General features: G+C 37.9%; 1 protein-coding gene across 1 annotated transcript in view; it reads left to right on the forward strand.

Annotated features, from left to right (window-relative positions):
• Iqcm (IQ motif containing M) overlaps positions 1-17,479 on the forward strand; it is a 163,319-nt gene that overhangs the window by 43,148 nt on the left and 102,692 nt on the right. Inside the window, exons 7-10 of the mRNA XM_048333551.1 lie at positions 3,850-3,914; positions 5,787-5,850; positions 10,606-10,676; positions 12,012-12,115. Coding sequence (XP_048189508.1) covers positions 3,850-3,914; positions 5,787-5,850; positions 10,606-10,676; positions 12,012-12,115 — 304 coding nt within the window. The remainder of the gene's footprint in view (positions 1-3,849; positions 3,915-5,786; positions 5,851-10,605; positions 10,677-12,011; positions 12,116-17,479) is intronic.

Consider the following 17,479-nt stretch of genomic DNA (forward strand, 5'->3'; position numbering starts at 1 on the left):
CATTTTAAAAAATCATTTGGGCTAAGCTGCATCTTCTGGGAACAGACTAGATGTACAAATGATGATGTTTCCTTCAAGCATTTCACATATATAATTTTTTTAAACATGAGAGAGTGAGACTGTGCTGGAGAAATATGCTGTAATTGTATTACTTTTTCAAAGGGGAAAAAACTACGGTGGTTGATTTAAAGGTTTGGGGGGGGGCATGGCAGTTCATCAACATACCGCTTATTAAATGTCATATTAATTACTTGACCTGCATCATCCGTTCTCCAGTGCAAATTTCTGTGCAAACTTTTTCTAATTTACTTTTTTCTCTATTTCCTTTCTGGAATATGTCTTCAGAATCCATACAGAGGATTAAATCTTGTCCCCAGACAGAACACTATATTAATTTATTTTATTGATTTAATTTAAATTTTGTGATGTGACTGAACCAGTGTTGAGGCTATGAAAAAGCAAAGTCACATCCCTTAATTCACATTAAAAAAATACAAAAATGGAAACTTCAAGAACTGATTTATGATCCCTTTTATATTCAAGGTAGTTTCTTTGGCATCAGTTTTAAAAATTGGAATTAATAATTCATGACCATTGTAAACTGTAACTGTGCCACATAATATTTTTAAGCTTATCTGACTTCTAGTCATAGCATAGAAATTAGAATAATTGCAATGTAATGACGTTTTCTTTTTCTGGATTTCTTATTTGGGCTTAAATTGTTTTGAAGGAGAAGATGATGAGGGATACATACTGAAAAGTATTTAAATTACTCATGACTTCTCTCTTGTGGTTTAAACATGAGTCCCTTTATTTCCTCTTACAAAAAAGGGAAAAACACTTATATTACTCTGCTTTTCATAGGCTTAAGTGTCCCTTAATCATCATCAGCTAACAGTGTAGAAATATAAGTGTTTTCCCACAATTCATCTATAGGGCAGATGATTTTTAAAAGTGGTGCTCATAATTTTGCTTCAGTTTTCAATGTTTCAGAAATAATGCCTAGTTAAAATAAATAAGGCATTTGTGTGTGATTTTAATATCGCAAGTCTTTTAAAACCAATTTTCATTAGAATTAAATAGATATGGAGAAAAACTAAGTAGAAGCTACAGTTGTTTTATTCCCTTTGGTTATAATTCTTTCTTATTTTTCTGTTTTGTTTTGCCAGAGTTAACATTTGAGCATCAACGAAAGTGAGAACAAATATTTTCTGAAGGGTATATTCAGGATCAATTTAGTTGTTTAAAAACTTCTCATGTATTTTTGGCTCCATTAAATTGTCTTTGTATCAAATAAGATACAGGGGAAAGAGGATGAGAAGATGGGAGGGGTAAATCTTGAGTTCTTTGACTTTTCGTGATGATTGTGAGGAATAGATGAGGATATTGCCGCAGGAGATATTTATAAATTTTATTGTGTACCTCTCAGAACAGAGCTTAAAGGTGCTCCATTTTATACATGAAATACTAGAATTTGTCAATTATTTAAGATAGGTGACACTGTTCTAAAATTCTAAAGTTAATGAAATCTCATACTAAAATTGCAGGCATTTTTGCTTTTCCTTACCAGCTATTTTGAAAAAGTGCCCAAACGCAACATTTTTTAACGCTGATTTTTAAAAATTTGTATGTGAGTCAGTAGAAGGAACAAGAGTTTATTTCCAGAAAACTCTACTTGGCTACTTACATTTTTCAATGCTCCAGTTTATTTGGTGAATTATTTATTCTGAAGGTGAGCTTTTAATTAGGCAAGTACCTTTGGGATATTTGGGAAGAGATTATGACTTTCCAGGATGCTGACTCAAATTTGATTGGCACCATCGCCTGAATAATGCAAACTGCTTGTGTGATGATCCCAAAAGAAAATAAGTAGACGATGCCACTTTTCTTTATTTTAATGGAAGTAAAAACACCTGCGTTTTGAAGACAATAATATTAATCGAATATGTGTTTATTCAGCTTTTAAAGACACTGACCTTTACAAGTACTGAACTAGGCCCATCAGCATAGAAATACCTTTAAGACATGAGCCAGGCCTTGCAAAGAACTTCGTTGTGGTTGAGTTGGGCTACACAAATACAAGAAAAGGCAATGGTTTGGGTTCTGTTCCAGGGGCCAAGTCTGGTAGTTCTCTGCCTCCTTGTCCATTTGTGTCAGCGGGATCATGATCGATACGGTGATGGCAAGACATATTTTTCTTAATACTGAAAGGAAAGAAACCTATTTAAATTGTTCTAATCGAGTGGATTCAGGATTATATTTGCAACCATGCAGTCATAGGTCTTTGAATTCCAATGTGATTTTTATGAAACAGAGAAAAAGGTGATGGTGTTATAATTTGACCTTGAAAGTGGGCTGTACTTGGGGAAGGGGACCAGGCAGGGTGTGTCAGGGAGGACTGTGAGGGGAGCCATGGGTGGAGATGGACCCCATTGCCTTAGGCAGAGAGAGAGCTGTGCCTAGAGACGGAAGTAGAAGTTCTCATACAGACGTAGTAGTTCATAAGACGAGGATGGTAGATTGAAAAAATAATTTTATCCTCAATTATTCTTAAAATTCCTACTAAAATAATTCATATTCTGTTTTTCTAAAGATCCAAATTTTGTTGAATTGGATCTGTTGTTGTGTGGGAGGGAGAAGACAGAGCATCTGTGGTGTATTTTATTAGTACAGTCAATGTTCAATTATCAGTAATAATGGAAACAGTATCCACATGGCTATCTGCACTCGGTAGATAACATCTAAGGCATTAATATGTAGAACTCCCATCATGCACCTAGCCTTTATCTTTCTCCTTTTATGTATAACAAATGTTAGTTCTTACAATTCAACTTCTTTTCTGTCTGATGAAAGGGGGTTAAAGGCAGGAAGAAATTACCTAATCTTTAAGCCAAATAATTAAAAATGTTGGTCATAATAAAGTTCTTGCCTTAGTTCATTTCACTAATCTCATTCATTACATTTATGTGTGACATTTACTATAACTGTATAGATTGGATTTTGAAAGCCTCTTTGCACTTCCATAATTTTTAAATTAAGTACATCACAGTAATATACCTGTTGTCTGGTTGGCCCTCCACTAACTACGTTCGGTCTACAAGGCAACAAGCTGGTTCTCTTCTAGTTGTGAGTATGGGAATAAAAGAGAAGAGAGTGAAACATTTGGGAGGAACGTACAATATAAACAGGGATAAAATTCTGTCCTGTAATTATCATTTGGTTTAGTTACTAGTTCTTCTGTTAAATGTATTGCTTTAATGAGTTGTTAGTGGAGATACTGATACATTAATGAACTCGAGTCTTCTGACAAGCCAATCACCAAAGACAGATGGAAATAACAGTCGTTTTTTTCTTTTTTAGGGGATCGGATTTTTTTTTTTTATTTTCTAAAACAGGCTAGCTCATTCCAGAATTTTTCACAATAGATCTAGCTCATGCATAACCTGTGAATAAATAGAATACCAGAGATTTGCAAGTAAACTTTTTACAGAAAGTTTTTGTTGTTTGAAGCTTCCTCATCCTTTCATGTAATAAAACAAATACATCTTTATGATGGGACTTCTAAAGAGCCCGATGTTCAAGTCTTGTTCCAGATTATCTATCTATCTATCTATCTATCTATCTATCTATCTATCTATCTATCTATCTATCTGCTCCTTTCAGCAGTGGAGCCCATATGGGAAACCTTCACAGAAAGTCATCTCAGCGCCCCACAGTCATTCCATACTCTGGAGTTTCCAACTCTGGGTTTGTCAGCCAGCTTCAGAGAAAAATAAAGTGGCCACTTAACCCTTCTGCAAACATAAACATTGCCTGCTCCTGTTAACTCCCTTTGCATTTACGCAACAGTTGAGACCACCGTATTTGATGTTATAGGACTCTTCCTCTGTGATGTGGAGAACAAACTGGGCAGAGTTGGAGCCAGGCACAATGGATGTGTCCACCCTCTCATGTCCAATTCTTGTTTGAGCTCAGGCTCATGGAAGGTTCCCTAACCTGATTGTCCTGGCACTCTGGCGGCCAGTTTTGTTTCACAAGTAAGCCATTGTTTAAAGCTTACCTCCACTGGTATGGGGGAAATCACGGTCACTTTCCTCAGAAGGTGGCCAAATATGTGACACATGCTTAAGGTTTCATCAACTCTACAGTCCCAAACAACAGAACACCTAGATTATGTCAGTTGAACATTGGGGTATATTTTTGTTAAGTCCTTAGGAAGAACTATGACTTCTGACTCCTTTTGAACAAAAAATTGGTGGTGCTATTGAAGGAGAAGTTGAAGAAAGTTTAGTTTGAATGTTTGTTTGTCAAAGGGCATTTAAAAAAGTCTTTCCCTCTTTTCTAGTACAAACTGTTTTTACAAAAAGGAATACAATTTAAGTCTTCGTGCAATGGCTTTGTACAGACAGATATTGCTAAAGTTCCATGATACTTTCTCCAGTTTGCCTTTGTTGACCATTTTAACTTAATTTTGCCTATTACTTTTACTCCAGATTATCTGGGTTTATTTTAATGTAATTATTCTGGACTTGAAATTAGTTATGTCTTGTTGTAGAAAATTTGAAAAATATAGAACACACGCACACACACACACACACTCATATAATGACAGTCCTCTAGTGTTTCACTACCCAGCAACAATCTTAAATATGGCTGTACTTTCCTATTATCTATTTTCCAGGTATGTATTTTTTCTCTTTGTTCAACCATGTAGCAAGCACTATGGGACCACTCAAAGGTTGTTCCTGTAACATAATGAGGGATTGTAAAGGGTAACACCATGATCTGAGTTACCCATGTGACTTGTTAGAAAGAAACATGATTTTTAAGTTTTTGAGGACAAAAATAGCCATTTGTTGATCTTCGATATTTTTGTGGGCACATGTTACAAACCAAAAAAGTGCTTACTGTCCCTGCATGACAAAATACACTGGTTATTGTATCTTCTCTCTCTCCTCTCTTTCTCTCTCATTTGTAATCATAGAACAAGATTCCATTTAAGTGTTATTTTCACTGTTACTGTAAGTGAGTTCAAGGTTGTGCTCTTGGAATTGAAGAGAAGAAACTGAGTTAGAGCCTTGTGGGACCAAGTTTTAAGTCCAAGTTTCAGAATCTCTAAGACTTTGGGTGAATATACAGGAATAGAGTTAACTGGGAAGAAGGGTAGATTTCTTTTACTAAGCTTTCAAAATTCATTTGTCCATGATTTTGAGCCATGGCTTGGTCTGTTTACTCAATTTTCTGAGTAGATTTCAGAGCATTGGTATGTTTGATTTATATTTTTCTCTTGGCCTTTACGTGTTGAAGATTCTTTTGTTATAAAATTTCTCCTTTACAACTTTTCTTCTTCCTTAATTTTCTTCTTGGTAGTCTCCTATTTACTTTATTGATTCTTTCACTCTTGCTTTTCCTTTTTCACAGAAAAAAAATTGAGAACCTCAGAGTTTTGTACCTTTGTAGATTTTTTTTCTCCTTGAATATGTAAGAAATATCCTCCAGTCATATAATTTAATCTTTTATTCCTATTATCTGACAGAATATAATTTCATACAAAATCTCCCTTAATTATCTCCCCACAAATTTAAATGTAATAAACCCCATAGCTGAAAACTCAGATTTTTTTTTTATCTTGGGAAATTATTGCATCTGCTTCTTTCATTTCTAATTGTTCAGATTTCATCTCCAGCAATGTGTGTGATTCCTTTGGCACTTATTTTTTGTCCTCTTTAATCTATAATCTTCTGTCTTATAATTTTCATCTTTGAATGCTTTTCTTTCCATTCTAGGAGTGGGTGCCAAATCTAGTCATTGGTATTCCACACTGCCATTTACACACCCTGCACTCTCGAAGTATGTTCTGATTCTACCCTTGCATTTTTGGTTTCTTTGTATTTTCTGCCTCAAGAAAAAAAAAAAAAACAAAACCAAAAAACGTATGCTTATTTCTATTGCACTTACTTTAAAATTATTCATATTTTTTTAAATTTGTGTTTGTCTTTATTGTTCCTGGCTTGTGAGAATATCAAACATGTTCCTAAAATTTTCTTCTGGGACTAACAGAATGTTTTTAGACTACATTCTTTCACTGCATTTTTACACATGCAGATTGTATTAGTTTCCAATGGTTGCAGTAACAGAGTGTCACACACGTGTAAAGCACGCATCAGCCAGATTACTTGAAATCAAACATAGTAGTCTTAGGTTTGGCTATGCTGATTCTCTTCTCCCTAATTCTTTTTTCTTTCCTTTCCTTTTTTTTTTTTTTTTTTTGCCAGTCCTGGGGCTTGAACTCAAGGCCTGAGCACTGTTCCTGGCTTCTTTTTGCTCAAGGCTAGCACTCTACCACTTGAGCCACAGCGCCACTTCTGGCTTTCTCTATATAGGTGGTACTGAGGAATCGAACTTAGGGCTTCATGTATACGAGGCGAGCACTCTTGCCACTAGGCCCTATCTCCAGCCCTTCCTAATTCTTTTAAGGCCAATGCACCCGTTCAGTTTCCGAGCATAACCTTGGCTCCTGTCTCAGCTATGCTCGTGCTCAAGCTTTGCCACCAAGAACTGGCTTTCCCAACATCATCTGCCCACCGGGGAGGTACCCAGCGGTGACATCTGGCTGACACAGGAGGCAAAGGCCTGACTCATTTGCTTCAACTTGAGATAATGCTGTACTCTCTTCCTGTCTCCATAGCTTCCTGTAGGATCAACAGAGAGGCCTCTGCTGCTCTCCTGTGGCCTGTCGTTCTCCCTCTGCCCTGACCTATCCTCCCAACTTGATCGCGGCCGCGTCTACCCCCCAAGAGTCTGTTTCTATAGAACCTGATCCTATGATGACCTCCACTGCATCTCACCCGTGTGTCAGCCCATCCCCTACATACTCCAGACAAGTCAGGATGGTCCCAGACAGCCCGAGGATCATGCTCAATGTACAATTCTTAGAAGCCTTATAGCATGGCGGAGTCATGATCATGCACTGGTATTTAGCAAATACACATAAATTGGTCTGATGAATCCGGCAGGGCTCAGAACACTGTACCCTCAAAGTATGGTACCTTTATGTGGGGAGTATCGTGGGCCAAAGAGATTCGCAGGGCTACATAGGCAGGAAGTTCTCTGTGGCCTTCCCCTGCCTCCATCTCTCGCTGAGCAAGTCACAGAAACTAGAATTCTTCTTCCTGAAGCAAGCCATCCAATCTAGCAAGGTCACCTTGAATCCCTCCATTCTCTCCTGGAGACATTCTCATCATAGTTCTGCCCCATATTTGGATCCTAAGGAAAATCTGGGGAAATAACCCCCCTCAAACCAGTCCTTCCCAAGCCCTTTCCAGTTTATCAGCATCAGACATTACTTTAGTTCAATCATATCTGTACATCACTCTTTATCAGACCGAAACATTAAAATGCAAGCATGTCCCTTGAATCTTTTATTCATTTCTGAAATTCATACGTCACATAATATTTTGATAAACTGGTTTTTCATTTATTAATTGATCCCTATGATATGAACTTTCACAAAATCCTGTTATTTCTTAGTGAAGATGCACTGTTACTTTTCTCTGCTAAATTTTTTTGTTTTTGTCAATTCCTTTCGCAAAAAGCCTTTTATAGACAAACAAAAGAAGGTAGTTGAAGTAATTTTAGGATGCATATCTTATTCGCTTTTATACTACCAATGAGCATATATTAATTGACTTCAGTCATTATTTCCTCTGAAATTTAAGCTAATAGAGCACATGGAACTGAACTATCCAAGAAAACTTCTGAGGGTTGATTATTCACATGATTAAGATGCTATATGTCAACGCTATCGTTTACCAGCCCTTTTAATTATATAGATAATCATACGAAGAACTGCTAATTCTGTCTCCTAACTATTAATTGTTTGTAATTACCTACAGATTAAAACTGTATGTGCAATTAGCTCTAAGAATTAATTGATACAAGGGGATTGATAATAAGGGAAGCAAAATGAGCTTGGCATGAAAGAGGCTCTGGGGACTGGAGCCCATTGAACCTAGAGGGGCTTGGTTCTGGTGTGTCCTAACAGAGGCTGCTGAATCTTTTTTTTTTTTTTTTGCCAGTCCTGGGGCTTGAACCCAGGGCCTGAGCACTGTCCCTGGCTTCTTTTTGCTCAAGGATAGCACTCTACCACTTGAACCACAGCACCACATCTGGCTTTTTCTATGTATATGGTGCTGAGGAATTGAATCCAGGGCTTCATGTATGTGAGGCAAGCACTCTACCACTGGGCCACACTCCCAGTCCTTGCCCTATCTACACTGGGCCCTCCTTTTACGCTGAGAGACAGTTGCATGAAGTATTTCTTGAGAGCACTTGGCTCCTTGGCTGACTGAGCAGTGTGACTGAAGCTTGAATCACTGTTGATTTTTTGCTGCTATCCAGGTGAATCGAACACATCTGTCATGTTCCATATGGAAGACGTTATAGAGTAATCAACTAGCTAAGAATTCTTCTTCTTCCCCCCCTCCCCTTTTTTCCCTTCTTCCCTCGGTAGCAAGATCACCCGTGGTAATCTTATCCACATTCAGTGAGTCATTTGCATAATTTAAGTTTCTAAAATAACTATGCTTATTCGGTTTTAGAAATATCTCTCACCTGTGTCAATAATTGACTCATTGTTAATTACATAAATTTGAATAGAAATGGGGGAAAAAAACCCACCTTCAACTGTCACTTCGAAACTATTACATTATAAATATCAAGATCAGACTAGAAATGGAGGAAAGAAATCAGGCCCCCCCCCCAAAAAAAAAAAACACCAAAAAAAAAACTGGCCTTGAAAAAACCAGAGAATTTAACCATTTCTTAAGGCTTTCATGCTCCTTTGTTCATTGTATGGGGTCTTTCAGTCTAACAGTTTTGCTGTTGGACTTTCTTGCTTTGTTCCATTCTGTAGCACATACATTTATATTTCATCACAGTATTATATTCCGTCTTATGAAGAATATAACGCCATGAAAGACTTTTAATTAAGTCTAGATATGGCAATGAGATATGCAGAAGACAGCAGAATAGCACGAAGTTGTGGTATAATAATACTTTTTATTAAGAGTCTAAAATAAGTATTGAGGAAGTGCAAAGTCAGGAAGACAGCTGTATGAGTATTTATTTGACAATTTTTTTTTTAATGTTCAAGAACAGCTACTATTTAGCGAACTCCTTGTTAAACTGATGTAACCATTTTGGTTTCTTTCCAAGTCTTGTTATGGCATTTTCCCCACCTAGTAAAATCTCAGAGTATTTTCTCTGTCCCGAGGAATGATCTGGGATTATTGATGAGATTTCTAATATTTCCATCTATTATGTGCATAGTGAATACACACACACACAGAGTTTAGAATCTTCATTTTTCTTCAACATGAACCCGGAAGATGGTTGGCTCGAGAAAGACTTTGTGAAAATTTAGTGTGATATGAAACTTGGGTTTCGTTCCACCGCTCTCTGCTTAGACCCTTGACCGGCCCTGTGGAACAGAGTGGCAATCACTGCATGTCCTCTTGTGCGCGTGGCTTCTGAGGAAGTCATTCGCATACATCAGCGTGTGAATGATTACCTTGAGGATTTTAGAAGAGGTTTTACTGCTTCCTGAAGTGGAAAAGTTATAGCTACATTTTCTAGCATGATACCAACATCTTGGGGATAATAATGCCTGGTCTCCTTGACTGCTGGCGTCTGCTTCGTGCGTAAACAAGATGAAATATCCGAAGCTGCTGCGGACTCACCAATAAAGACAGGATGTAGAGCTGTGTACTTCATGTGGGGCCCGGCCCTTCCTTCGGTGGTCAGGAAGATGCCTCCTTTGCCTAGGAGGTTTAATCTCTTGAGATCAATTCTTTTCATTTTTTAAATTGTTATTGCCAAGATGATGTATTGCAAAGGGACTACGGTTATGTAAGTCAGGTAATGCCTACAATTCTTTTTCAACAGTGTCACCTCTTTGCTTGTTTTCTCCATTTTTCTCTCAACCCCTCTAAGTTGTATAGTTCATTTTTAACATGGAGTCTAGTGGGCACCACGGTTTTAATTTCTATTACTATATTTTATTTCTATTACTCATTTCTATATCTTCTGAAATAGATAATCCATCTACAAAAAGAAATTCTGTGGGATTCTTAGTTTTATTTTACTTTTTGTCATTGGTGGGGCTTGAACTCTGGGCCTGGGTGCTGTCCTCGAGTTCTTCAGCGCCAAGCTAGCACTCTACCACTTGAGCCACAGCACCACTTCTTATTTTCTGGTGGTTAAGTGGAGATAAGACTCTCACGACTTTCCTGCCTGGGCTGGCAGGAACTACTTTGAACTACGGTCCTCAGGTCAGTCTCCTGAGGTAGCTAGGAGGGAGCCACTGTCGCCAAGCTGGCAGCTTCCTTTTATAACTGCTCAAAGATAATTAAAAGAAGAGGGAAGTGTGTGTGCAGGTCACAAATAGTACATGGAGAATGCTTTGAATGAGTCAGGAACGCTTTGAAGAACTGTGGGCCTTTCATGCTTCTCATATCTATGTTGCTTTTTTGTCCTCTTGCATTCATGAAAGCCCCCAATTAAAGCATACAATATACGGCTTCTCCCTTGTAAACATCTTTTCAGTTACTGATATTCTCAGTTCTCTGCAGGCTTCCTGTTATCAACTTGGATTGGCTTCCCTTAAAGAATTTCATGTATTCACATTTGAGTTGTGATTGGAACTTATTGTGCTGCCTTTTTTTTTTTTTTTAAGAGATTTTACCTTTGAACAAAGGGCAGAGACTTTTGGCTGAATAAAAAAAAATACATATAACATTGAAATGTGGTAGCACATACACATATTAAAAGGTTTCCGAGTGAACTATTTATTTACTGTTTTAGGTGATATCTTTGCTTCTTGGTAAGACACTTAATTTATAGTACTGTAAATACACAAAGGCAATTTGATGTAAAATTAGGAGAATTTATGAAAGAATATATGCCTATGAATAATTATTAGAAATATTGAAAACTGAGGGAGAGGGTAACAAGTTTGACAAGAAATGTACTTGTTTCCTTACGTATGTAACTGTAACCCCTCTGTACATCACTTTGACAATAAAAGTTAAAATAAAAGGAAAAGAAAAATTGAAAAGTAAAATAGTTCCATTGTCCCGGATGGAAGCACTACCATAAGGTTCTGTCCCTACTTCTATTTAGCATTTTTTGAGACTGGGTCTCAGGTCTTCTTCCTGCCTCAGAATCCAGAGTGCTGAGATTATAAGCCTGTGCCAGCCTGCCCAGGTAAATATTAACTTCTCCCTCCCATTATAGAGCAACATAGCTAGGCATGGTGAAACGTGGCTGCTATCACAGTGAGGACGAGGAAGAAAGATCACGAGTTCCAAGCAAGTCTGGGTGACAAAATGAGTTCCAGGTTCACCTGGCCAGTGTAGTAAGACTGTCTAAATGAACAAACAAACTCACTTTAGAAGTCCCATGAACCAACTGCTATAAGACAGAAGAGATATTGCGTATCTGCCAATAACCTTTTGCTTCTTTGGCCTATTTACCTTGCTAATTTTAGTAATTTCCTTTGCTTTTGATAATTTCATTTGCTTTTGCCATTTAAAAATCTATACCTCCATAGTAATTCTGAGTTTTTTTCTTCTTTTTATAAAGTACTTGCTTATCAGAGAAGTCTTCCTTTGATTTTTATAAAGGCTCTTACCAAGTATGATTTTACTTTAAACTTTGTGAGAAGACAATGCTCTTGAGAAGTCTATGAATGAATCTACTAGACTTCTGCTGGTCCCACTCTATGCTCTGAAAACATAACAGCCTTTCTATATGAGGAAGTCACTTAAAGTTTTTTTCTGTGCTTACTTTGCTACCACTTCTTTATCTCTCTGACTAAATGACCGTGTGATTTTAACAACAGACTGAGCCCATAAAGATGATTTACCATCCCCTCTGTAACATTAAGCAATATGATTGGTTCATACTTTTCCTGGATAAATATTATTTTAACCTACCTCTGTTTCTAACAGAGAGGCTGGTATATGATTGGAGAGGAATTATGTCAGCGAGTTCTTGGCATTTGCGTGAAAGTCGGAAAATCTCTGAATCGTCAGCAACGTTTCAGGATTATTCGGTATGTATTTCTAACACTGGACATGGAAATGACTTTCTGTTTTTCCCCCCAGCAAATTATTAGGTTAATTACGATCAAATTACGATCAAAATATTTTACCATGGGCCTATTTCACTCCTAACGTAGTTCTCTATTGAGGCTACCATTCTATTTTCTGTCTCCATGAATTTGGCTACTCTAGGGACTTCAAATAAGCAAATTCACACTGTAGTTTTTCTTTTGTAACTGTCTTTCCTTAAATACCATATTTTCTTAGTCTGATCCAAGTGGGTTGCTTCCACTTTGGATATATTGAATAATCCTGTCAAGAACGTGGATATATAAGTGAGATTTGAGTTTCTGATTTCACCTTGAACTGGAATTGCTTGTCATTATTATATGATTATATGTGTCTGTTTAATTCTTTGAGACATTACCATATTGGTTTTCCACAATGACTATACCATTTTATATCTTCCCTAGCAATGCACAAAAGGTTCACATTCCTCAAGTCCTCACTAACACGTACTATATTATCTGATATATTACATTTTAATGGCTGTCCAGGGCTAAATCAATTTTCTGTGAATGAGTTCAATCAGTTCAGAAGACCAAAAGTAAGGAAACTGAAAATAAAGGATATTGCATTGTTAAGGAGGAGTGGAGACAGGAGTTAAAGAGATCCTATCTGTGATTTTATAGAGAGATGAATGAACACATTTTGTATTCTGCATGACTTGGCTATTCTTATCAAACCTTAATTTGCTCAAATATAAAAAGCCCTGTGGATAGGCCATCTTTAGGCAAAGAGAATGCTGGCCCTTTTATACCTGAAATATATTTTTAGAAAATATATTTTGTATGTTTTTAGTTCGATGGCATGCATCTTTGTGCTTTAATTTTCATTTCTGAAACTACTGGTTTATTGTATCATAAATGTACTAAAATTTCTGATTATTTTAAGCAGTGACACATAGGTTCCTATTACTTCTTTATATGAGTTTTTTTTTAAAGTACTGCATCCTGAAGAAACAATTACTGGTGTTACTTTTTATGTTTCTTGAGGTTCTGAGATATTTATAGTTTTAATTATCTTTCACGATAATATTTATCTAAGGCAAGAGAGATCTGTGAATGTAATTCCTCCTGCCACATAAAAATGGACTATTACATTGAAACCAGATAGGAAAACCATCACCTCCAGATTTCTGGCTGCATTTTCATGTCAGAACTCCTTCTGGGGTTTGTTACACTTTATGATAATGTATGCGGTAGCCTCAGAATATACAAGCTGGAGGTGTCACTAAAAAAAAAAAAAGCCATGGGTATTTGTCAGTATTCTGAGATATAAAAATCCCTATGCTTATATATCGTGTCGGTGAAAGTAGCTGGGATGAAAACGAATGCTGTAAGAAGTTGGGATAAGGCATTTCTAGAAATTTCTATACCTTTAGAAAATGAAAGGACACGCCCTCTGGTTGTCCGTCGGGGAAACTGTCACCTGGGTCTGAGGGTGAGGAAGGTGGTCCTGTGAGGACCTGGGCGATGGGCCACGGGGTGACACCTTAGCACCAGGATGAGGTGACACAGAGGAAACGTGGAAACGTCCCTTGGGGGCCTTGGCACTGAGAGGCTCCCGGGCCTGAGGGCTTGGAGGGAACTTTGCCAGCTGCAGAGAAACCAGTGATGGTCACCCAAGGATGGAGAATAGGGTGCACCTGAGGAATTGAAAGGTGTGTGTGTGTGTGTGTGTGTGTGTGTGTGTGTGTGCGTGCAGGAGGTAAGCAGGCCTTAGTGGTAGTGCTGGTCACAGTGCTAGGCCTATAGCTGTCAGATCACCTACATACTCTTTTGAGAGGTAAGCTATACCGTGACTGTTTACAAAGGCAGAGGAAAGCCTGCCTCGCCCAGCGCCCAGTGGAGAGCCTGGAGCAGACACTGGGTGAAGGGAAGGAACAGACTGTGCCGGGCCCTGGGGAATCCCCACCACCCTCCACCCCCTCCTGGGAAGCTAGGTACACTTGTTCTCTAGTAAAGGGAACATTAAACTAAATTTCTTAAAAAGTAATGAAAGAGAACAAACTGTAAAAAAGGCAGCCAAAAAAAGGCAAACATCTGTTACTGAACATGTCTCACTTGACTTCCTTTTAATGTTCTTAGGAATAAATTTATGAACTGGGGAAGGTTTAGCGCTAATTAGCTTGTTTTCATCAAACAAAATGTAGCAGGCATGGATGTTGAATATGAATGAACTGCATCAATCGTAGTGCTACGTGGATAGTGGAGTCCTGAGAGCCACGGTTATGGCCACCAGTTTGGAACTTGCGACTGTTACTAGTGTGTTGATTAGCTTGGCTAGGCTGAGCCATTCGGAGAAAAATATCTTAAAAGTTTTGTGTATTTATTGAATAATGTGGGGGGGGCACGTTTAGCCAGAAAACTTTTGTTTTTATAAAGTCTTTTATCTTTGGCCACATGATTTGTTGTGCTTTGGAATAACCAATGTGGAGTTACTCCAGAGCAAATCTGATAACGCAGGCAGTAGCTGCAGTAGTCGTTTCGACTTCAGAGTTGCTATACAGGTTTATATCCTTTCATTTAAAACTCCTAGGGCAACAGAAGCTTTTGCCAGGAGTTCACAATTTTTCTCACAAGGGTGAGAAGAGGTAAGTCAATGGATGAACAAGCCTATGATGGAATACGCTCATATTTTCAATAAAGCCTATGAAGATTCTCATTCAGTGGAAGAGAGAGGCCACGATAAAAAGGGGCCTGATGTTCATTCAGTGTACCTTCTGCCGTCAAAGATCAGGTGAACCAAGTTTTCATGTATGTTACACACAAAAAAGTGTTGGTTTTTTCAAGCTTTTTTAAATGTTACAGGCTGAGATAAAGAATTATAGACTTGTAACAGTGGTAGTCATAGAATTAACCATGGTAGTAGAAGTTGATGAAGGAGGGTGGAAAAGTTAAGGACAAACACTTAACATACAGGGGGTAGAGAGAGGAGGAGGTCATGGATGGGGGGATGGGAGGGATGGGGGAGACAAGGTGAGAAAGAGGGAAAGGGAGAGAACAAGCAGTAAAAAGCATAACCATGAAGAGAAGAGGAGAGAATACTGATTTAAGCATGTTAGAGTCATTTTGCTGTCATTTTTTCCCTATATATATTTTTTTATTCCTTAAAAAATGTGCAGAATTCTTAATCTCTTTATTCTGAAATAGTTTATTCCGCATCCTGTCTGTGAAGCCAATGGCAGGCAGTTGGGGGTGGGGCCGAAGAAGGGTAGGAGAAGGAAGGAAGGCAGGAAGGCAGGAGAGGAGATGGGAGGGGAAAGGAGGGGAGGGGAGAGAGGAAAAGAAAGGGAAGGGAAGGAAAGGGAAGGAAAAGAGAGAAAGGGCTGGGAATGTAGCTCAAATGACAGAGCAAAGTGCAAGGCCCCTGGGTTTGATTCCTCAGCACTGGGAAACCAAAAACCTTTCAGCATATCTTTTCCTATTAATTAATTATCTCTACAATTGAATGACTGGCACCAGGCTTTCAGTTATGAATGTGACTTATTTTGAGATACTTTGGTAATTGGACATTTTAAAATAGAATACAGTGGATGAAGCCCCTGTGGCTCATGTCTATAATCCCAGCTACTCAGGAGGCTGAGATCTGAGGATCATGGTTCAAAGCCAGCCTGGACACCTAAGTATGTGAGACTCTTCTCACCAATGAGCTACTGGAGAGTGGAGCTGTGGTTCAAGTGGTAGAGTGTTAGCCTTGATCAAAAAGGAGCTCAGGGCCAGCACCCAGTCCCAGAGTTCAAGTCCCAGGATTGGCAAAGAAAAAGAATATAATGAGGGATATGTGCAGTTAATTTCTTAGCATAAATTCCTTGTAGTGATTTATTGGTCTACCCCACTCCTCTCTTTTACTTTGTTTTATTCTTCTGTATTGTTAAACTACTTTCTAAAGAAGTATTAGTTTGGGATTTGGGGGGAAATTTTTTTACTGCTTCTCAAAATCAAATATGCACAAATAAACAAGAACCAGTCACCAACTAAAAGCAAATTGTCGTATATGGAAGGGATAGCTGGAATGGAGCAAGGGCTTAATGAATTATAGCTGTTTTAACTTTATTAAATTTGTGAAAGGATTCATTAAATCCTTTCCTGAAGAATTTCTCATGACTTATAAAAATATAAGCAACATGGAATATGTAAGTAAAGACATCAGGGGTTATAGAAACGATGAAGTAAATATTTCATTAAATACATAGATTCCAAATTTGGCATATTAATTGTTTGTGATAAGTAAGTCAGGAATTTTGTGGTGCACATTTGAGAAGCTAATAAAAGAAGCTAATGATAATTGTGACTTAGTTCAGAGGGTTTCCATAAAATGAAAGCCAGTAAGAAGTTATGTATTATGTACATACTCAAAATCCTGCCATTACAGATAAGAAACTATGTAGAATCTACTGTCATCATAAGACCAAAACACACATTGGTGAGGGTTTCGGGGTGTGGATGGTTGTGCTGGAGATTCACAAAGGGAAATCCCCCTTTGTGCCTTTCTATCCATGTGTGTCCATGGATCAGTAATGCGATTACCTCCTGGAATTTTGTTAAAAAATATAATCTCACACTCCTTCCAGGTCTATTGAAGTAGAAGATCAGCCATGATTTCAAAGCTCGTTGAAGTCTGAGAAGCGTGGTTTTAGCTCACGCCCTACAATATTATTGCTTTTAAGTGAACTTTCAAGAAGTAGTTACAATGTAGACAGCTTATATTTTTCCCCGACAAGTACTTGCAATATAGATATTCTCTGATAAATTCAGATGTCCCCTAGGTTGGGATTGCATTTACTTATGAAAGCTGAGTAAGGGCAAAGAAATGGTAAATGTTTGAAGAGACAGATATGCTGATATAAACATTACACAAATATATGCACTGAATTAACATCACTTGGTACCCCAGAAATAGGCACAGTTTTTATGTATCAGTTAGAAATAATTTTAAGTTTTAAAAAATAATAAAGAGATTAAGGACAGAACGAAACAGAAAGACCAGGCTCTCTAGGCCTTGGAGAATTGTTATACATAACCAAACGATGGCAAACTCCAGATTCACAGACCAACAATTCAACATTACCTTGTTTTGAACGAGAATGGAGCTCTGTTGCTTTGCCAGTTCAACCGTGCATTATAATTGTTCTTTACTTTGTATGTCTTTCCAGAATTTATTTCTGTGTCATCTATGATTTGTTACTACGGACATTTCCTGGAAACAGCAGTCCCCTTACAAATAGATAAGTCCTTCCGGGTGATTTATAGCAGGATGCAGTTTTACCCTTCCTTCCTTCTATTCATCCGTGTTGTCTCCTAAGCTATGCT

Source organism: Perognathus longimembris, chromosome 24, assembly GCF_023159225.1.
Source record: "Perognathus longimembris pacificus isolate PPM17 chromosome 24, ASM2315922v1, whole genome shotgun sequence".
Lineage (NCBI taxonomy): Eukaryota > Metazoa > Chordata > Mammalia > Rodentia > Heteromyidae > Perognathus > Perognathus longimembris.